Source organism: Rhinatrema bivittatum, chromosome 5 (assembly GCF_901001135.1).
Source record: "Rhinatrema bivittatum chromosome 5, aRhiBiv1.1, whole genome shotgun sequence".
Lineage (NCBI taxonomy): Eukaryota > Metazoa > Chordata > Amphibia > Gymnophiona > Rhinatrematidae > Rhinatrema > Rhinatrema bivittatum.
The window spans coordinates 311,480,437-311,503,793 of NC_042619.1; the positions used below are offsets into that span (position 1 = coordinate 311,480,437).

Below are 23,357 nucleotides of genomic sequence, written 5' to 3' on the forward strand. Positions count from 1 at the left end.
CCTTGATCCCCCTTTTGCAAAAAAGTGGACTACCTATGCTGCCTCGATTGGAAGGGTGCATACACACACATCATAATCTTTCCAAGTCATCGGAAGTTGATTCATGGTGGGAAACAGCACTTTTAGTATCGAGTGTTGCCATTTGGGCTGGCATCAGCCCCACAGGTCTTCACGAAATGTCTGGCAGCGCTCCTCTGAAGGCTGGGGTGTATGTTTTCCCTTATCTGGATGACTGGCTGGTCAGGAGTACATCTCAGACAGGGGCCATGCACTTGACCATCCAGGTGTTGGAGTCATTTGGGTTCGTCATTAACTACCAAAATCCCATCTCAGCTACCACTTCAATTGTACTTCTAGAAACAGAGAAATGACAGCAGAAGAAGGCCAATAGGCCCATCCAGTTTGCTCAGCAAGCTTTCACACTTATTTTCTCATACTTATCTGTTACTCCGACTACTGAGTTCAGGGTCCTTATTGGTAACATTTTTTATTCTAAATTCCTTCCATCCCCGCCATTGATGTAGAGAGCAGTGTTGTAGCTGCAACAAAGTGAAGTATAAGACTTAATGTTTGAGGGTAGTAATTGTTGTATCAAGCAAGTTACCCCGATGTTTGTACTCATACTGCTCAGATCAATGCCTTGTTTGATGTTGTCTGGATGTAAATCCTATTTCTTCAGTCTCCCCTGCAGTTGAAGCAGTGAGCTTCGCTGGATATGCATACAAAGTGAAGTATCAGACTTAATTTGTTATGGGTAGTAACCGCTGCAATAAGCAAGCTACTCCCACGCTTATTTGTTTACCCAGACTGTGCAATTCAGTCCTTGTTGGTTGTTGTCTGAATGTAAATCCTCTTATCTTCATTCCCCTCTGCTGTTGAGGCAGAGATCTATGCTGGATATGCATTGAAAGTGAAGTATCAGGCTTAATTGGTTTGGGATAGTAATCGCTGCAACAAGCAAGCTACTCCCACGCTTATTTGTTTACCCAGACTGTGCTACCTTGTTGGTTGTTGCCTGAATGCAAATCCTCTTTTCCACATTTCCTCTTGCCATTGAAGCATACAGCAATGTTGGAGTCGCATTACCCATGTGAACGTTTATTGAATAAGGGTATTAATCACCAGGTAGTAGCCATCATTCCCGCAAGCCACCCCCATACCTCTTCTCTTCATTCCTATCCGCCAGGCTTTATGGATCAATAGTGTTTATCCCACGCCCCTTTGAAATCCTTCTCAGTTTTGGTGTTCACCACTTCCTCCAGAAGGGCGTTCCAGGCATCCACCACCCTCTCCGTGAAGAAATACTTCCTGACATTGATTCTGAGTCTTTCTCCCTGGAGGTTTAAATTGTGACCCCTGGTTCTGCTGATTTTTTTCCAACAGAAAAGGTTTGTCATTGAGTTTGGATCATTAAAACCTTTCAAGTATCTGAACGTCTGTATCATATCACCCCTGCTCCTCCTTTCCTCCACGGTATACATATTTAGATTCTTCAGTCTCTCCTCATAAGTCATTCGATGAAGACCATCCTCCTTTTGGGTCACTCTTCTCTGGACCGCCTCCATCCTGTCTCTGTCCCTTCGGAGATACAGTCTCCAGAACTGAGCACAGTACTCCAGATGAGGCCTCACTAAGGACCTGTACAAGGGGATAATTACTTCCCTTTTCTTACTTGATATTCCTCTCTCTATGCAATCCAGCATTCTTCTGGCTTTAGCTATCGCCTTGTCACATTGTTTCGCCAACTTCAATTCGTTAGACATTGTCACCCCAAGGTCTCCCTCCTGCTCCGTGCACATCGGCCCTTCACCCCCCATCGAATACATTTCTTTCGGATTTCCACACCTCATATGCATGACTCTGCACTTCTTGGCATTGAATCTCAGCTGCCATAACTTCGACCAGTCTTCCAGCTTCCTTAAATCCCATCTCACTCCTTCTGGCATGTCCACTCTTTTGCAGATCTTACTGTTATCTGCAAATAGACAAACCTTATCTTCTATCCTGTCCGCAATGTCACTTACAAAGATATTGAACAGGACCGGTCCCAACACCAACCCTTGCGGCACTCCGCTCATCACCGTTCTCTCTTTAGAGTAAGTTCCATTTACCATCACACATTGTCTTCTGTCCTTCAACCAGTTAGTTCATAGGAGCCCTGCTAGACACAGCTCAGGCCAAGGCCTTCCTCCCTCATCAAAGGGCCATCACTCTGTTGACCATCGCAGCAGAGATTCAGCAGAGCCAGCAGATGTCAGCCTGGCACATGTTGAGGCTGTCTGGCCAAAGGGCCGCAACCTTCCATGACACTCTCTTGCACATTTGCACATGCGCAAGGCCCTATGGACCCTGAGGTCACAGTAGCTGCAAGCCATGCAGAACCTCCAGGATTGCATCTGAGTAACATCACCCCTCCTTGACTCTTTGTCCTTGTGGCGGGTACTTTCAAATCTGGAACGGGGGCACTCTTTTCGAGGTCCTCCTACCCAAATTGTCCTAACCATGGATACATCCATATGGGATTAGGGAGCTCATGTAGACAGGCTTAGCACTCAGGATCTCAAATCAATTTCCTGGCAGTCCAGGCAATCAGGTACACGCTATGGGCTTTCAGAGTTTGACTGTCCAGCAAAGTTGTCCTGATCCAAACTGACAACCAGGTGACGATGTGGTATGTCAACATGCAGGGAGGTAATGGCTTATACTTCCTGTGTCAAGAATTAGTTCAGATCTGGTCATGGGCTTTGTCCCACGGGATGATGCTCAGGGCCTTGTACCTGGCCAGGACGGAGATTGTGTTAGCAGACAAACTGAGCATTGCCTTCAGACCCCAGAAGTAGTCCCCAGACCAGAGGGTTGCGAATTGGATATTCCAACTCTGGGGGAGCCCAAGCATGGATCTCTTTGTGTTCCCTTGCAACAGAAAAGTGCCGTGGTTCTGCTCCCTGTACAGGACAGGTGACAAACCAGCCTCAGACTTCCTTGCCTAACATTGGGGCAAAGGTCTTCTATATAGGTATCCTCCTATTCCCTTAGTAGCGACGAATCTCTTGAAGCTTCGCTAGGACAAGGGGACTGTGATCCTCATAGCCCCTTATTGGCCGAGACAGATCTGGCTTCCTCTCCTAAGGAGTTGTCCATTCGAAGACTGATAACTTCCCCAGATCTCATCACCCAAGATCGAGGCATGTTGAGACATGCCAACATCCAGGCTCTGTCACTCACAGTCTGGATGTTGAGAGGTTAGTTCTACAACCACTCAATCTTTTGGAAGTTGTGTCTCAGGTCCTGGTGGCTTCTAGAAAGCCTTCCACTAGAAAGTCCTATGGACTGAAGTGGAGAAGGTTTTCCATGTGGTGTGAGCAGAAGGCCCTAGATCTGTTGTCCTGTTACCTTCTACACCTATCGGAAGCTAGATTGAAAACCAATTTTGTTAGAGTTCATCTGAGTGCAATTGGCGCATACCACCATAGTGTAGATGGTATGCCCATCTCTGTACAGCCTATAGTTGTACGTTTCATGTGGGGCCTGCTTCGGTTGAAGCTTCCCCTAAGGCCTCTCGATGTGCCCATAGACAATCCACACAACCTTTTGTTTCTTTTGATAGAAATAGGTTTGTTACCAACATCAACAGTGTTGTTGTACCCATTGGCATTTGGTTTGAGTGTCTGTTGGTCCCCTTTTATGTTGAGGAATAGCCTGTAACTAGGGTTTCACCCAAGTGTGAGGACTACCATCCAGCTTGTCCTCGGAGAAAGCAGAGTTGCTTACCTATAACAGGTATTCTCTGAGGAAAGAGGGTTAGTCCTCATGAAACTTGCCCACCACCCCACGGAGTTGGGTTTTTCCTATTTTTGATTTATGTCTAATTCTATGTTATAGGTCTGAAGCGGGATCCCCGAATGGACACGTGGTATAAGGCATGCTGGGCATGTCCAGTGTAAAAATCCAAGTTTTAGAAACTTTGACATAAGTTTTCTGTGTCAGGACTCCATCTGATGATGTCACCATGTGTGAGGACTGACATCCTGCTGTCCTCGGAGAACACCTGTTACAGGTATGCAACTCTGCTTTCTAGCAAAGATAGAATGAACTCTTGAAGTATTTTGCAGAAATCATGAGGTTCTAATAGGGTCTTCGGGCCTTGCACAATGTGAAACTTGAAGAATCCGGCTTTCATGACAGAGTTAATGAGCGGGTTTCATGATAAATATAAATAAATCCAGTAATCTAAGCTTGTCACATGGAAAAGGATTGGACATGCAACATTGTTGATGGTAATACATTTTGGAAAATGATTATCATAGTTACGATGAATAATGGTGAATTTAGATTTGGAAATATTTAATGAAAGTTTAACATTAACAATTGCTTAATAGGGATAAGCAAATCTGAATCAGTTTGACTGTGTCTTGCCAAGTGGTTGTACACAGAGAAATAATTGAATATCGTCTGCTTACACCCGATATCCTTTGCCTGCTAGAATTTTGCAAATTGCTGCAATATAGATATTAGAAAGTACCGCAGAAAGTGCGGAGCCTTGTGGGACATCAGTCGAAACAAAAACCATCGAGATTGGTGCTGACCAACTCTTGCTCAGCAAAGGTGATTAGTTAAATAGGAGTGGAACCAAGAAAGCACTACACCGCATTCCATGAAATGGTAAAAAAGGATGTTGTGGTCCAAGGTGTCCGACGCTGATGATATATCCAACAAAACAAGTACGTAGCTATTCCCACTGTCAAGACCCCTCCTGAAGGTGTCATCCAAATTAGTTTCTGTGTTAGAGCTTTTCTGAAGCTGAACTGATAAGGTTCAAGAATCTGATGATGTTCAACAAAATCAGACAGTTGATATACTACCTGTTCAAGCAATTTGGCTAAAAAAATCAATGAAGAGATTGTCCTATAGTTTGACAAAATGAGGGGTTCAAACCATCTTTCTTCAAGAGTGCTCTAATAGAAGTCCTCTTTAAGGAGAGAAATAGAGAAAAAAAAATGAGAATACCATAATGCTTTTAAAACAGAATCATGATTTGACCATTCTTTGAGTACTGTGTGTAATCCTGGTCGCTCCATCTGAAAAAAGACATACCAGAACTAGAGATGGTGCCAAGAAGAGCAATAAAAACTATAAGGGGGATGGAAAGACTCCTTTATAGAGAGAGGCTAAACAGCTTAGGGTTCTTTAGATTGGAGAAGAGATGACTGAGAGGTGATATGATTGCGATTTATAAAAACATGAGTCAAGTGGAATTGAATTGTTTTTCCTTTCAAATAACACTAGGACTAGGGGTCATTCCATGAAACTAGCAACTTGGAGATTTAAAACAAATCGTATGAAGGTTTTTTGTACTCATTGAACAATCAAACTATGGAATCTGTTGCTAGAAGATGTGGTCAAGGCAACTAACATAGTAGGATACAAAAGAGGGTTGGAAAAGTTTCTGAAGGAAAAGTCTATAAAATATTATTAGGCGGGTAGATTTGGGAAAGTCATTTTGTATCCCTGACAGTGAGATCATTACGTTTGGTGGCTCATGGGACTGCTCTGCACCGCACTCATCACCGCTGCTGCCAGAGGCCTCCTTTCGCAGCAGAACACTGTCATCACTACATGCTGCTGACTGCCGCTGATGCAGCCAGGTCATCGCCTCCCATTAGGCGCACGTGCATGCATGTGCACACATAATATAGACCTCACATCAGGAAACACTGAGCAGCTCCTCCAGATGATTGCCTGACTGAACTATTTAAACAAAAGCCCTGCAGCATTATCTCACCTCAGCAACAGGTTTCCTGCTTAGTAGCAGTGCGTGTTACTCCTACGTTCCTGATTGTCCTATGTTTCTGTGCGTTCCTGAGTTCCTGTGCTCCAGCCTTGCCTTACCTATCCTGCCTCATTCAGCCTTGTCTCACCCTGCTGTCTCGTATAGTGTCTCCTGTGTGTCTGTCCATGGCCTAATCTTCTGGACCTGATCTCTTGCATTGGACCTGACTACCTTTGCATGCCGGTGGACGTGACCTCTTGTATTGTATCCAGTCAATGCTTGTCTTCCACCTGCCTTGACCATTGGCCTGTTCCTCATCTCTCCACTCTGCTACCTGTCCTGACCCTGGTGTGCCTCTGGACTCCTGCTCACTCCAGCACCCTGGGGACCCACCTAGGCTTCTTCTGATGATGTCATCCATTTGGGAAGACTTATATTTTATTTATTTATTTATTTATTTAAACATTTTTATATACCGGTATTAGTTGCGGACATCATGCCGGTTTACATAGAACTAATCAAGTTTGGAAATTACATTGTAACAGGGAAAGGCAAACTGGGAGAAGGGGTAATAAGAGGCAGCTAGGAAGAAAAGAATAACAAAAAGGTTAACAAGAAATGACGTCGTCCTTCGGTCGGCCGGGCTTCCTGGGCTAGCAGGCAGGTAGGCCGCGTCTCCCGCACGGTGGTAGTCTCGGTGGGGCTTATATCCTACTGTCCTTGGAGAACACCTGTTACAGGTAAGCAACTTCGTTTTTTTCTAAAGTTCTGATCTTTCTCTTAGCTTTTCATTATAAATACTGAAGCAAAGAAGTAATTTAGGATTTCTGTTTTGCATCTGTCCCAGCAATTTTGTTTTCCATTCTATTCACAAAGTACCCTATTATATCCCTCATCATGCTTTTGTTATAATATACTTAAATAACCTTTTGAGGTTTGACTCACTATCTTTAGAAATATTTCATTCTCTGTTAATTTTACCCTATCTGATTGCTTAGATTCCTTCTTACTTGCTTTATAGTTTTGTAAAGCATCCATAGTACTTTAACCCGTTCATTATTTTAAAAGACTTTTCCTTTCCCAGATAAGTTTTTGCCGACTTAAGTCATGTGGGATTTACCTTTTTTTCTTATATTTTCCATTAATATATGTACTTCTTGGCAATTTATTAAAAACAGTTTAAACACCTTCATTTTTCTTAATGTTGTTTCCAAATAATTTCACATTCCAGTTTACATTAGCTTGCAGGATGTCTATAAATTTGATTCAACACCAGTTGAATCATTTTGGATTTCCTTATTGTTTTTCAGCTTTTGTTCTGTGTTCTAATTATTTTAAATTGCGATTCTTTTTCCTTCTCCTCCACCAGCCAAGAACATATGGATTTAGTCTCTTCATCCAGCAGTTGGAGACGGTTCTTTTATAATGACATCACTAGTACATATGTCACTCATAGAACCAGTATAAAGCAAAATTGCTTACCTGTAATAGGTGTTATCCCAGGACAGCAGATGTAGTCCTCACATATGGATGACGTCAGTGGATGGAGCCCTAACACGGAAAACTTTGTCAAAGTTTCTAAAAAGCTTAGACTGGCACACTGAGTGCACTGAGCATGCCCAGCATGCCATGATCCCTGTGTCCACAGGGGTCTCCCTTCAGTCTCGTTTGTAGCAAAAAGTGCGAGCGAAAAATAAAATAAAATAAGAAACGTATGCGGACCCAACTCCACGGGGTGGCGGGTGGGTTTTGTGAGGACTACATCCTGCTGTCCTGGGATAACACCTATTACAGGTAAGCAATTTTGCTTTAACCCAGGACAAGCAGTATGATAGTCCTCACATATGGGTGATTAGCAAGCTACAGGCTGACTCGTATTACAACAGGCCAATAGCAGACAACTCGTGCGGAGGCACAATAATTGGTGTGCCATTGGCAATAATGAGGCAGCCTGACATCAAAGCAGTTGGTTGTGGAAGGAGTTGGGGATTATAGTAGAAGAAAGCCTATGAACGTGGAAGAGCCCCCAAGGAGTGATTACTCAGAGCGTTCACCCAGCAGGATGGGAACCGACCTTCATGGGAGATAGCTGAAGTCCAGGCAGATGATCCGAAGCAGGTAGCGAAGAGACGAAGCGAGGATACAGGCCACTAGTCAGGACGGGCAGCAGACAAGAGAAGATGAAGAGACGAGCCAAGGTCAAGCCAGGAGATCAAGCCGAGGAGAGGAGCCAGGAACGGAGTCAGGCACTAGGAGGCAAGGAACACAGGAACAAAAGGCACAAACACACAGAGAGCAACTGGAGCAGTGCAGCCTGAGTGCAACAGAGGAAACGGTTGCAAAGGCAAAGTTCTAATGCCTTCATGGGGTTTAAATACCCCTGCCTGTTGACGTCACTTACCGGGGCTGACTTGCTGCTTACCGCATTTGTCCCTTTAAGGGGTGGGGCCTCGTGAGCGTGCACCTAGTGAGAGCCCCGCTGAGGAGAGGAGGACAGTTTCGGCGGCCATGCGGCAGACCGTGGGAGGCCTTCCGCGGAGTGGAACGCACCAGGCAGGGCCACGGCAGCCGGGGGCAGCGGCGGTAAAAGTAGGAGGACTGTGGGCCGCAACATGCATAGCCTTTCCTTGCAGTTATTGAACCTGAAAACAGTGTTTCTGGTGGCGATATGTTCTGCGCTTCAAATTTCTGAGTTGCATGCCTTTTCTTGCCGAGAGCCGTTCCTTCAAGTGACTCCAGGAGAGATACTGCTGTGTATTGTTCCTTCATTCTTGCCTAAAGTGGTTTCAAATTTTCACTTGAATCAATCCATTTCCTTGCCATCCCTGAATAAGGAAAGAGATGCAGAAGAATATCGCCTGTTGCATACCTTGGATGTCAAGAGACATGTTATGAGGTATCTGGAGGTGTTTCTAAACCTTTCCGAAAGATGGATCGTCTGTTTGTCCTTTATGGTGGAACAAAACAGGGCAAACCAGCTTTGCGGGTTACCATAGCTCGCTGGATTAAGGAGGTGGTCACAGCTGTGTATGTAGATGCTGAAAAGCCATTGCCTACTCAGGTTAGGACTCATTCCACTAGGGCTCAGGCAGTATCATGGGCGGAGGTTAGATTGTTGACTCCCGTTGACATTTGTGAAGCTGCAACGTGGTCCTCCTCATACACCTAAGAACATTAGAACGTGCCATACTGGGTCAGACCAAGGGTCCATCAAGCCCAGCATCCTGTTTCCAACAGTAGCAAATCCAGGCCATCAGAACCTGGCAAGTACCCAAAAAACTAAATCTATCACATGTTACTGTTGCTAGTAATAGCAGTGGCTATCTTCTAAGTCAACTTAATTAATAGCAGGTAATGGACTTCTCCTCCAAGAACTTATCCAATCCTTTTTTAAACACAGCTACACTAACTGCATTCACCACGTCCTCTGGCAACAAATTCCAGAGTTTAATTGTGCATTGAGTGAAGAAGAACTTTCTCCGATTAGTTTTAAATGTGCCACATGCTAACTTCATGGAGTGCCCCCTAGTCTTTCTATTATCTGAAAGAGTAAATAACTGATTCTCATCTACCTGTTCTAGACCTCTCATGATTTTAAACACCTCTATCATAGTCCCCCCTCAGCCGTCTCTTCTCCAAGCTGAAAAATCCTAACCTCTTTAGTCTTTCCTCATAGGGGAGCTGTTCCATCCCCTTTATCATTTTGGTCACCCTTCTCTGTACCTTCTCCATCGCAACTATATATTTTTTGAGATGTGGCAACCAGAATTGTGCACAGTATTCAAGGTGCGGCCTCACCATGGAGCGATACAGAGGCATTATGACATTTTCCATTTTATTCACCATTTCCTTTCTAATAATTCCAAACCATTTGTTTGCTTTTTTGACTACTGCAGCACATTTAACCGAAGATTTCAATGTGTTATCCACTGTGACGCCTAGATCTCTCTCCTGGGTGGTAGCTCCTAATATGGAACCTAACATTGTGTAACTATAGCATGGGTTATTTTTCCCTATATGCATCACCTTGCACTTGTCCATATTAAATTTCATCTGCCATTTGGATGCCCAGTTTCCAGTCTCACAAGATCTTCCTGCAATTTATCACAATCTGCTTGTGATTTAACTTCTCTGAATAATTTTGTATCATCTGCAAATTTGATTACCTCACTCGTCGTATTTCTTTCCAGATCATTTATAAATATATTGAAAAGTACGGGTTCCAATACAGATCCCTGAGGCACTCCACAGTCCACTCCCTTCCACTGAGAAAATTGTCCATTTAATCCTACTATTTCCTGTCTTTTAGCCAGTTTGTAATCCATGAAAGCACATCACCACCTATCCCATGACGTTTTACTTTTCCTAGAAGCCTCTCATGAGGAACTTTGTCAAACGCCTTCTGAAAATCTAAATACACTACATCTACCAGTTCACCTTTATCTCCATGTTTATTAACTCCTTCAAAAAAGTGAAGCAGATTTGTGAGGCAAGACTTGCCTTGGGGAAAAGCCATGCTGACTTTGTTCCATTAAACCATGTCTATCTAAATGTCTATCTAAATGTTTTGTGATTTTATTCTTTATAACAGTTTCCATAAAAATGTCTTTCTATATGTTCTGTGATTTTTATTTTTAGAACACTTTCCACTATTTTTCCTGGCACTGAAGTCAGGCTAACTGGTCTGTAGTTTCCCAGATCGCCCCTTGAGCCCTTTTTAAATATTGGGGTTACATTAGCCACCCTCCAGTCTTCAGGTACAATGGATGATTTTAATGATAGGTTACACATTTTTACTAATAGGTCTGAAATTTCATTTTTTAGTTCCTTCAGAACCCTGGGGTGTATACCATCCAGTCCAGGTGATTCACTACTCTTCAATTTGTCAATAAGGCTACCACATCTTCTAGGTTCACCTGATCTGGTTCAGTCCATCTGAATCATTACCCTTTTCCAGATATTATCATCTGGATGTACAGGGCCAGGAGGACACAGCCTTTGCACATGCGTTGTTGACTGGGCTATGTGCAGCCTCCCACCCTAATCAGGAATAGATTGGGTACGTTCCACTGGTCCTGAATCCATCTATCCATATGCCAGGAAATGAGAAAGTACTACTTACCTGATAATTTCCTTTTCCTTAATGTGGATAGATGGATTCAGCTTCTTGCCCTTGGCTGCCGAGTGATGTCTTCCTTAGTGGCTACTGTTCCAGGGGATTACTGGTAAGTATTCATTCAGTCCCTAGACTAGTATGCATACATTCTTGCCTGAGTTCAGTGTTTTATGTTGGTTGAGTACAGAAATGATTGTTTTTAATCAGATTTTTGCTAGTCTGTCGCCAGCTGCTTTTGAAGAGTATACTGGCAAGCTTATGTCACTGCAGGACTATATATACTGTGATGTCAGTTTGCTCTGACTCCATCTGCTGGTAGATGTGCATAACCGATTGGTCCTGAATCAATCTATCCACCTTAAGGAAAAGGAAATTGTCAGGGAAGTAGTAATTTCTTAATTTTCTCCATTCCATAAGCTGTATAAAAGCATTTTAAAAGGCACTAAAAACATACTTATTCACACAAGTTTTTTTATAAACTAGAATCAGGCTAATCTGTATCAATGCTTTCTGATTGGGCTATAGCTGCAAATATACTTGAGCAGAGTAATGGGAATGAGTATGCAGGTTTTCTATGGAGTCAAGTAACATTTACAATATAATGTTTGTTCTTTTAGAAATGTATTGTTTCCTTTTTGTGTATGTTGAAACTGGAATCTGCCCAGAACATGTATGGATGTGTGCGTAATATAAATGTTTTTAAATAAATAAATTAAATTGTATGGGAAGGGGAGGGGAGGGAAAGGGGGACTAAAGGCTGTAAGATTCAGAAAGGACATCTAAAACCCTTTCACCGACCCTAAGGGTGTGCCACACACAGAGTCCCACCAATCACCAGTCTCCCACAACCCCAGGGGACCGAAGCTAGGAAAAGGTGGGAGGTAACAGGTTTCCCAGGAGTGTGGCAGGTTTGCTAGATTTCTGGAAATATTATCAATGACACTATTTTTGTCACTCCTCTGGGAACTCTGACCCCTGCCTCCCACCCTTCTCCAGCATTACAAGTTACATTCTAAGGTGGACACCTCTCCTCTCCAGGCCTCTTGGTGAGTTCACCTGCTCTGCATCTTGAGGGAAAGGAGGGGGGGGGGGGGGGTTGTCCTTTCATTTTTTGCCTCAGGCAGTAGATTGCCTCAAGCTGCCCCTGAATAACAGAGGATACCTTCCAACAATGGGGAATTCTAACACTAGATATCTTTGCTCAAGAAGCCCAAGCAAATACCAGGACTGTAATAAGTAATGTTTCCTTTCTTTTGAAAGTATTTTAGAAGTTTATGGTACTATAAATGATAAAATGAAAATATACACTAAAAATCATAAAAACATTTTTCTGCTTTTGTTGTCACATTTATGAGACCTATGATTTAAAATAAAAGGGAAAAATTGGTTCACTGGATAGCCTAGCCAAGTTGGGAGAAACTGTCCTTTAGCGATTAAAAGTTCCCACTTATGATGGTCTCTTCAATAGCTCTGTTACCCTTGGTTATGTTTAAGTAAGTTTATTTGACCTGGTTTTTGTTGGGTCCTTTTGTGGTAACGCTTATTCAAATGAAGAGCCTGTGAATGATTAGGAATCAGATTTTCTTGCCATGTTTTAGCCATACAGGGATTCCTTTGGCAGGATAGTTGCAATGAAATTCTCCTTTCCAAGTTAAATATCAGGATAGCTCTGAGCCAGCATACATTACCCAGCGAACCTCCTCCCCCATTAGGTTATGCTGAGAGTTTCCCATTTTTGAAGGGTAAGGGCAGGGCACTACCATAAAATAATCATCCTTTCTGTTTTCTTGCCAGTTACCAGAGCTGTGTCTGTCTCTCTGTCAATTATCCATGCACCACCATAATTTGCTGAGTATTGTACAGCTGTTTCCTGACACCACTACCAAAGGAAGGTAAGTCTTGCCAGCTAAGCCTGCTACAGCTGCAGAAAATGGGAGAAATGTGGCAGCTTATATTCTGATCAAATGTTTTTGAGGATCTAATTTTATAAAAACCATTCTCACAGGACAAGCAGGATGGTAGTCCTCACATATGGGTGACATCATCAGGATGGAGCCCAATCATGGAAAACTTCTGTCGAAGTTTCCAGAACTTTGACTGGCACCTACTGGGCATGCCCAGCATGGCACTAACCCTGCAGCCAGCAGGGGTCCCCTTTCAGTCTTCTTTTTTCCGTGCAGCAGTAGCCTCGCGGTAAAGGAGCTCTGAAAAGATTCCTGACAGGAATTTTCCTCACAGAATTACTAAAAGTTAAATTGCCCCACAGGGGTCCCTCCTCTAACTTTCCTCAATCCGCAGTACTCCGGTAAGTTTTGACCTGTTTCCCGTCGATTACCGTCGAGTTTGGCCCTCGCGGCCTACTGGCCGTCGACCGTACTGCTGCTCAGTTTTTTGCCATGGCGTCGGGGTTTCGTCGGTGCCCAGACTGTACCCGCACCATGTCTATCACAGACCCCCATAAAGTCTGTGTAATGTGTCTAGGACGTGAGCACGATGTCTTGACCTGCACCAAATGTGCCCTAATGACACCGAAGGGTCGCAAGGCCAGAATGGAGAAGATGGAACTTCTCTTCCGTGCTCAAACCCCAATTCCGTCCATTGCATTGATGTCGTCGGAACCGGCACTGTCAACTTCGCGCCAGCATCGACCACCGACCGGTGACCGACCGGCATCGACTACTTCTCGGCCATCGACACCCTCTACTGCCCCTCAGGATCGAGGGGATCGTAGGGAGAAACATCGCCATCAACACCGTAAGACTCGGACCATTGAGGGAGCGAAATTATCGACCTCGCAATCGTCTGAGCCACTGTCAAAGAAACCCCGTCCAGAAAAGGCTCCGACCATTCCTGCAACCATGTCACTGAGGCAACCCTCACCCGATTGGTGATGGGGAGCCGCAACTCCGCCTTTAACGGTGGTCCCTCCGGCTATGCCTCTGCCTCCTTCTTCTGTTCCGAAGCTGGGGCTGCTTGCTCCAGGTCTCTGAGAAGAATTGGACCAGATGGTTCAGGAGGCCATCGACAAGGCGATGCAACATCTTCAGGTTCCACTGATACTGGCACTGCCTGTGGAACCGATCATCAACCCGATTCTGGCTGCACTGGCACCGCTGCTATCCAGGATGGAAGCGCTTATGGCCGCTTTTCCACCGATGGATCCCAGATCTCCGATGGATCCGATTCCCTCCCCTCTGACAGCATCATCGGGAGGAGAAACACCATTCCGTATCCCTCCATCGGGAGTCCTGCCTCAGCCATCGATGCCGATATGTCCCTCGCCACCGACCCATCCATCGGTGCCGATACGTCCATCGGCGCCACTGAGTCATCCATCAATGCCCTCGATGCCTGCACCGGTGCCTTCGATGCCATCATCAGTGCCTCCGATAATTCCTCCGATTCCTTCGGCGCCTAGACCGGGACCTTCAGGTATCCAACCACCCTGTCCCCCTCTAGTTCCTAGAGGCACGGGTGTGCCGATACTTATGATACCTGGAATGATGATACCTCAACAGACACCGATGATTTACCTTCACCACCTTCACCGACTGAGAGTAGGAAGCATTCTCCTCCAGAGGACCTCTCCTTTATAAACTTTGTGAAGGAAATGTCTGAATTGGTTCCTTTTCAATTACAGACGGAACAGGATGACAGGCATCAGATGATGGAGTTGCTCCAATTCCTGGATGCCCCCAAGGTAATCACCTCTATTCCCATCCATCAGGTCCTTCTCAATCTCCTCAAGAAGAACTGGGAACATCCTGGATCAATTGCTCCAGTGTACAGGAAAGGTGACACTACCTATTTGGTGCAGTCACCTCCAGATTTTCAAAAATCACAGCTTGATCACCACTCGGTTGTGGTAGAGTCTGCACAAAAGAGGGCAAAGAGGTCAAAGCCTCACTTGTCTGTTCCTCCTGGAAAGGAACAGAAGTTCCTAGATAACATTGGTCGCCGAGTATTCCAAGGGGCCATGCTCATCTCCCGAATTGCCGCCTATCAGCTTTATATGACCCAATATAACAGGGTCATTTTTAAGCAGATACAGGACTTCTCAGACTCCCTGCCTCAGCAATTTCAAGAACAATTACAAACCCAAGTAAACAAGGGTTTTGAGGCAGGCAAACATGAGATTAGAACATCTTATGACATTTTTGACACTTCTACCAGAGTGTCTGCAGCTGCTGTTTCGGCGAGACGGTGGGCCTGGCTCAAGTCTTCTGACCTTCACCCAGAAGTGCAAGACCGGCTCTCCGACCTGCCTTGTGTCGGAGGTAATCTGTTTGGCGAACAGATTCAACGGACGGTGGCAGAATTAAAGGACCATCATGAGACCCTAAGACAGCTCTCTTCGATGCCTTCCGACCTCCTCAAAACAGCCCTTCAGAAAGGACTCTAAGAAGTCATTCTTCCGCCCGAAGAAGTCTTACCCGCCACCAACCAGATCCCGTGCGACGAGACCTTATCAAAAATCACAGTCTCCTCAAGCCCGTAAACAAAAACCACAAGCAGCTCCTCAACCAGGACCTGCTTCAGGTTTTTGACTTCCACTTAGAGAGCAGCAGCCAAATTCCTCTGTTGCACATACCAGTGGGAGCGCGATTGTGCCACTTCCACAACATCTGGCACTCAATCACCTCAGACCAGTGGGTACTGGCAATCATTGCTCAGGGTTACCATCTGAACTTTCTCTTCCTGCCTCCAGACTCCCCACCTCTACCGAAGTGGAGAACATCCGACCACTCCATCCTTCTGGATCAAGAGGTTTCCCTCCTTCTCCAGTCAAGAGCAATAGAACCCATTCCATACTCTCAGCAAGGCCTAGGGTTCTATTCCCAGTACTTCCTAATCCCCAAAAAATCGGGAGACATCCGTTCTATTCTGGACCTCCGGGCCCTCAACAAGTACCTCCAGCGAGAAAGGGTCAAGATGCTCACCTTGGGATCGCTTCTATCTCTTTTACAAAGAGGAGACTGGCTCTGCTCTATGGACCTCCAGGACGCATACACCCATATTGCGATGTCCAGCTCATCGCAAGTACCTGAGGTTCCTAGTAGGCCCCAAGCACTAACAATACCGAGTGCTTCCATTCGGCCTAGCGTCTGCACCACAAGTCTTTACAAAATGCCTCGTAGTCATTGCAGCCTTCCTCAGGACACAAGGTATTCATGTCTACCCCTATCTGGACGACTAGTTAATCAAGGCTCCTACTCAGCAAGCTGCTCTGTCGTCCCTCAATCTAACCTTACACACTAATTTCGTTAGGATTTTTCGTCAATTACGACAAATTCCTTCCCGCGATGAAGGCAGCGACCGGGGTGCTAGCGAGGCCTGTGCGATCGGCGCCGCTGACCCGCCGGGGTAAGGTCCTTTAAATTCGCACTCACCCTCAGCGGCAGCCAGCGCCGACCACGAGGCAGCCAGATCAGCGCTCGGGCCTCCTCTTCCGTCTGTGCTCCTCCTCTTCGCTCCTGAGCCTATCAGGAGCCCCACCGACGCCCAGCCAATCGGGGGACAGCCCCGATCAGCGTTTAAAACTCCAGCGCGGCAGCCGGCAAGCCCTCTTCCTCCCGCGATGAAGGCAGCGACCAGGGTGCTAGCGAGGCCTGCGTGATCGGCGCCGCTGACCCGCCGGGGTAAGGCCCTTTAAATTCGCACTCACCCTCAGCGGCAGCCAGCACTGACCACGAGGCAGCCAGATCAGCGCTCGGGCCTCCTCTTCCGTCTGCGCTCCTCCTCTTCGCTTCTGAGCCTATCAGGAGCCCCACCGACGCCCAGCCAATCGGGGGACAGCCCCGATCAGCTTTTAAAACAGCGCGGCAGCCAGGCGCCGCGCGCCGAAGGAGCGCGACAAAGGGGCTGCCCCTTTGTGCGCCCCTTCGTGCAGACCTGGAGAGAAGCCGCTCACCACCCCAGCACTGCAAGCACAATTCCTCACAGAGTACCTTCGCTCCAGACCTATTCAAACAGGAAACCACCATTCCTAACTATCACATAAGCAATACAGCAGACTTCTATCTTCTGCCATCATCTACCTAGCCCCTTCCAGTCTCAATTTACCTCATTTTGCTTCCTGCAAGCATTCACCCGGAGATACGTCGCCAGAGTATCCATACAGCACCTAACTCACACTCCATCAGAAATCAACATCTGGCCAGGCCTCTTGGAGCCTGAACACTTAAGATCAGCCCGAGCTGGGGTGGTGAGCGGCTTCTCTCCGGGTCTGCACAGCGGGTCATTACCAACTCCGCCCTTTCTTCTCACCAACTCCCTGCTGCCCAAGCATCCCCATTCCCTCCTCTAGGATGCGCACCTTTGCCATACCCATAATCTACAATCACCTGGCTAGACCACCCAAAGCAATCGCTCGACCCTCCAGCCGCCAACAGAGTATCATCCTATCATGATTTCACCACTCACACAACTGCTCGGCCTCGCTCTTTTCTCACTTAGCTTTTCAACTCCCAATCCATCACCAAAAAACTCACATTCTCAATGACCTCCTTTCAGAATCTAAACCAGACATCTGTGCCATAACAGAAACCTGGCTGAAACCCTCCGACACAGTGTTAATAAATCAGCTCCCCATCCAAACCTACGACCTATCAATTCCTAGGCCCAAAAAAAGAGGAGGAGGTCTGCTCCTAGCAGCAAAAAAAGGGCTAGGCCTAACCCTTCATCTCTCATATGCCTCATCGAAAATTGAATTTGCCCTCTTCAAATCAAAATTCCTCCAAGTCGGCTTAGTCTACGCTCCGCCAGGATCTCTAGAATCAGACCCGTCTCCAGGCATAGAAATCATCGCAAAACACTTCAACACAGACAAACCAGCCATCCTGTTGGGCGATTTCAACCTTCACGTGGATGCCTCGCCACTCTCTGCGAACACTGAGACACTACTCACCACATTAAGCCATATGGGATTCAGACAAATTGTCAATAACCCTACCCACAAAGCGGGCCACACTTTAGACCTCATCTTTATTAACGAGGGCATCTCACTAGCTTCTAACCCTACTTGCTCACCAGTCCCATGGTCGGACCACCAAGTCATCTCCACAGCTTTAGTGATTAAGGAACACCCACACCAGGCAGCCCCTACAACCACGGTAACTTTCAGGAAACCTTGTTCAACTGAACTCCTAAGTACACAGCTCTCCAGTGAACTAGACCAACTTGACCTGTCTGACGCCAACAGTGTGACTGGGTCTTGGATCAACATCACCAGCAAGGTAGCTGAATGAACCTGCCCAAAGATCACCAAAACTCTTCATCCGGAGAGGGACAACAGGAAACCTTGGTTTACACCGGAACTGAAGTCCACCAAACAGAACCTCAGAAAAAAAGAATATAGCTGGCGTAAAAACCCCTCCACAACCACCCTAGCCGCCTACAAATCCTGCTTAAATGCTTACAGGAACATCATCAACAGAACAAAAAAAGAATTCTTCTCTAAAAAAATTCATCACTTCATTTTCGATTCTAGAGCATTGTTCTACGTTTCAGCCCTCACTAAACCGTCCACACCTCTCATTCCAGACGACCAAGTCTCCAGTAAAGCCAATGAATTGGCCGACTAATTTGAGAAAAAAATCTCCAGTCTCATCTTGCCCCTCATGACGCCCTTTCCACCATCCCCCTCTACTCTCCCCACAAGTCATCAACGAAACTCATCTCTAGTCTCCTTTGAATCAACTTCTTCGCTAGAAATAGAAAACATACTCAAGAAAACTAAACCCTCCTCGCACCCAGCAGACCACATTCCATCCAACCTGCTTCGTTCCATCCCAAACATCATTGCCAAGCCACTAGCAGACGTCATAAATTGCTCCCTAGCTCAGGGTCTTATACCAGATCAACTCAAGCTGGCAATACTCAAACCTCTTTTAAAAAAACCAAATCTTTCTCCATCTGACCCAGCCAACTTCCGCCCCATAGCGAACCTGCCAATGGTAGCCAAGCTCATGGAAAAAGTTGTAAACAAACAACTATCAGAATACCTAGAGGAGAATGACATTCTCGCCCCAACGCAATTTGGTTTCCGCAAGGCACTAAACACTGAATCTTTACTATCTACGCTCTCAGACACCATCTTTCTAAACTTGGAAAAAGGTCAACCTTACTTTCTAGCGCTGTTGGATTTGTCCGCAGCTTTTGACACCGTGAACCACACTGTCTTACTTCAGCGACTGGCAGACATTGGCATCAAAGGATCTGCATTCAACTGGTTCAAATCCTTCCTCGAAAATAGATCTTACAAGGTGAGGATCAACAACAAAGATTCATACCCAGTCAGAGCAAACACAGGAGTTCCTCAAGGATCATCTCTCTCACCTACTCTATTTAACATCTACCTCCTCCCGCTATGCCAGCTACTTTCTAACCTAAAACTAACCCACTTCCTTTATGCAGACGACATCCAGATCCTCATCCCTATTTCCGAATCTCTTCACAAAACCTGGTCCCATTGGAACAGCTGCCTTCAAGCAATCAACCAGCTTCTCACTAGCCTCAATCTCGTCCTAAATACTAAGAAAACTGAGATTCTACTAATAACTCAGGACAACAACAACACTATTCTCAACTCCTCAAGCCTTTCGCAACTAGCCAAAAATACAATTAACCATTCATCACATGTGAGATACCTGGGGGTTCTGCTCGACAATCAACTTAACCTAAAATAATTCATAAACAACACAACGAAAGAATGCTTCTTCAAATTGCAGGTACTAAAAAAACTAAAACCACTACTACTCCTCCGTGACTTCCGTTTGGTGTTACAATCCATCGTCTTGTGCAAAGTGGATTACTGCAACTCTTTTCTGCTGGGACTACCCGCCAACTCAATCAAACCTCTTCAGATGGTCATGAACTTCACAGCCAGGATCCTCACTAATGCCAACAGAAGAGAACATATCACTCCCATCCTTCAAAACTTGCACTGGTTACCCATCAAATCCAGGATCCTCTTTAAAGCCCTCATGATGATCCACAAGGCTTTACATAATATCTCCCCCCTCAATCTAACCTTCCAAATAAGGCCACACACTTCAAACAGACCCACTAGAAGAGCATACAAAGACATGCTATATACCCCACCTGCTAAAACCTCTTTAAGGAAGCGTGCCCTCTCCACAGCTGGGCCTCCACTCTGGAACTCGCTCCCACCAGACCTCCGCCAAGAACCCTGCCCTTTGGTCTTCAAAAAGAAACTGATAACCTGGCTCTTCAGTCAGGCCTTTTCGGACAGATAATCCCGAAAACCTGGCTCTTCAGTCAGGCCTCTTCGGACAGATAATCCCTTCGCCCTTGATCTCTCTCCCCCTTGAATCCTGCCAATGCTAAACGTCCCATTGCTCATTGTGGTTTTCCCCCATAACTCTCTCCCTTTCCCCCCCACCGGCTCGTTTCCCATTCATATTATTATTAAACTTATATTATGTTATATCTACCACATTATATGGTAGTGTATTCCCTTATATTGCTAAAGTTTTCACATATCTGTCTTATTTCCCCGCACATTCCTTGTTCCAATATTACATTTCCCACACTGTTTTATTTCCCCGAACGTTCTTTGTTCCTATGTTTCATTGTATATGCCTCCCGGCGACTGTTTTCAGTTCCATGTAAACCGGTGAGATATGTATCCTGTACAGGAGCATCAGTATAGAAAAGTTAAAAATAAATAAATCCTACTTAGTCCCATCTCAAACCTTGTCATTCATTGGGGCAGACTTGGACACCTTACAGGCAAAGGCTTTCCTGCCTCAACAACGAGCACTGACTCTTGTATCTCTTGCTCACCAGCTGCAGTCTCAGCACTCTGCGACTGCATGCCAATTTCTCGTCCTCCTGGGACACATGACATCCTCAGTCCATGTCACACCAATGGCCCGCTTGGCCATGAGAATCATGCACTGGACTCTGAGGTCTCCATGGACTCAAGCTATTCAGCCTCTGTTGGCCATTGTCCACGTCACCGCCTCGCTCCGTCTGTCTCTCGCCTGGTGGCAAAAATCAGACCAATCTCCTCCAGGGATTGCCCTTCCAGGTTCCAAATCCTCAAATCATTCTCACCACCGATGCTTCCAACCTCGGGTGGGGAGCCCACGTAGCTGATCTGCAGACACAAGGCTCTTGGTCTACAGAGGAAGCCAAACACCAAATAAATTTCCTAGAGCTTCGAGCAATAAGATAAGCTCCCAGGGCTTTTCAGGATCGCCTCTCAAATCAGGTCATCCTGATTCAGACGGACAACCAGGTGGCCATGTGGTACTTCAACAAGCAGGGAGGTACAGCCTCTTCCTTCTGTGTCAGGAAGCTGCACAGATTTGGGCGAAAGCTCTCTCCCATTCGATGTACCTCAAGGCCACCTACTTACCGGGAGTGGGTAATGTGCTGGCAGACAAGCTGAGTCGCATCTTTCAACTGCACGAGTGGTCTCTCAACCCCTCGATAGCGAACTCCATCTTCCAACAATGGGGTTATGCTCGGATAGACCTCTTTGCGTCTCCTGAAAACCGCAAAGTAGAAAACTACTGCTCTCTCATTCGCAGCAAACACTCAACCCAGAGACGCATTCTCCCTCTCATGGGCATTCCCTCCACTTCCTCTTCTCTCGAAGACTTGTGAAGTTACGTCAGGATAAGGGAACCATGATCTTGATAGCACCTCACTGGCCACACCAAGTGTGGTTTCCAATTCTTCAGGATCTCTCCATCCACAGGCACATTCCCTTGGGAAAAGACCCGCTTCTGATCACTCAAAACGACGGGTGCCTTCACCATCCCAATCTTTACGCCTTGTCCCTGACGGCATGGATGTTGAAAGGTTAATCCTTCAACCACTTAACCTTTCTGAACCAGTTTCCCGTGTCTTGATTGCTTTACGGAAGCCTTCCACGAGAAAAGCTTACTCTTACCATTGCAAAAGGTTCATGTCATGGTGCTCTTCTCAGTCCCTTGACCCCTTTCCCTGTCCAATCCCGAAGTTTCTGGACTATCTCTGGCATCTATCAGAGTCAGGTCTTAAGACTTCTTCTATTAGAATGCATGTCAGTGCGGTAGCCGCCTTCCATATAGGTGTCGGGGATGTACCCATATCAGTACAACCCCTCATAACATGCTTTTTGAAGGGCTTGCTCCATATCAAGCCTCTACTACGTCCTCCGGCCCCTTCTTGGGACCATAATCTAGTTTTGAGTCTGCTCATGAAACCACCGTTCAAGCCTCTTCACTCCTGTGACCTTTGATATCTCACATGGAAAGTGATTTTCCTTTTGGCTATCACTTCAGCTCGCAGAGTTAGTGAATTGCAGGCTTTAGTTACCTATCCGCCTTACACTAAACTTCTGCAGGACCGGGCGGTACTACGCATTCACCCTAAATTTTTGCCTAAGGTAGTTTCAGAGTTTCATCTTAATCAATCCATCATACTACCTACCTTTTTTCCCAGGCCCCATGCCAACCCAGGAGAACAGGCTCTGCATACCCTTGACTGTAAAAGGGCTCTAGCGTTTTACCTAGGCCGTACAGCTGCCCACAGGGAAAACACTCAATTATTCGTCTCTTTCCACCCTAACAAGTTAGGGAAGCCTGTAGGTAAGCAGACTCTCTCCTCCTGGTTGGCGGACTGCATATCCTTTTGCTATCAGCAAGCGGGCATTCCATTTCAAGACCGTGTCAAAGCACACTCTTTGAAGGCTATGGCGACTTCAGTAGCACACCTACAAGCGGTGCCGCTTCCTGCCATTTGCAGGGCTGCCACCTGGAGTTCTCTTCACACCTTTGCAGCCCACTATTGCTTGGACAAAGCCGGAAGACAAGATTCCATCTTCGGCCAGTCTGTCCTTCGTAACCTATTTACAACGTGACGTACCTACACCCTTCCGCCTGCCCGGTGGGGTTCAGGATTCCCCCTACCAAATTCCACCCCAGTTGTTGTGCCTGTTGCACGCCTTTGGGTAAATTTGGTGCATGTTCGGACATCCTCAGCTCGGTACTCACCCATGTGTGAGGACTACCATCCTGCTTGTCCTGTGAGAAAGCAAATGTTGCTTACCTGTAACAGGTGTTCTCACAGGACAACAGGATGTTAGTCCTCACGAAACCCGCCCGCCGCCCTCGCTGTTGGGTTTGTAATGTTTTGTTGTTTTATTTTTCGGCACTGCCTGTAGCTTTCAAATAAGACTGAAGGGGGACCCCTGCTGGCTGCAGGGTTAGTGCCATGCTGGTCATGCCCAGTAGGGGCCAGTCAAAGTTCTGGAAGCTTTGACAGAAGTTTTCCGTGATTGGGCTCCATCCTGAGGATGTCACCCATATGTGAGGACTAACATCCTGCTGTCCTGTGAGAACACCTGTTACAGGTAAGCAACATTTGCTTTTCTGCTGGTGAAGCATTGTTTTATTTGCAGAAGTGACTTTGAAAATTGCCCTCAATAGATGACAACATATTAGAACTTATCCACTG

At 46.1% G+C, this 23,357-nt stretch overlaps 1 protein-coding gene across 2 annotated transcripts in view; it reads left to right on the top strand.

Annotated features, from left to right (window-relative positions):
• The window catches only part of FAM178B (family with sequence similarity 178 member B), an 819,452-nt gene that overhangs the window by 548,082 nt on the left and 248,013 nt on the right, over positions 1-23,357 (top strand). For both annotated transcript variants that reach the window (XM_029604316.1, XM_029604317.1), the window contains one exon: positions 12,681-12,778. In XM_029604316.1, the coding sequence (XP_029460176.1) occupies positions 12,681-12,778 (98 nt within the window). The remainder of the gene's footprint in view (positions 1-12,680; positions 12,779-23,357) is intronic.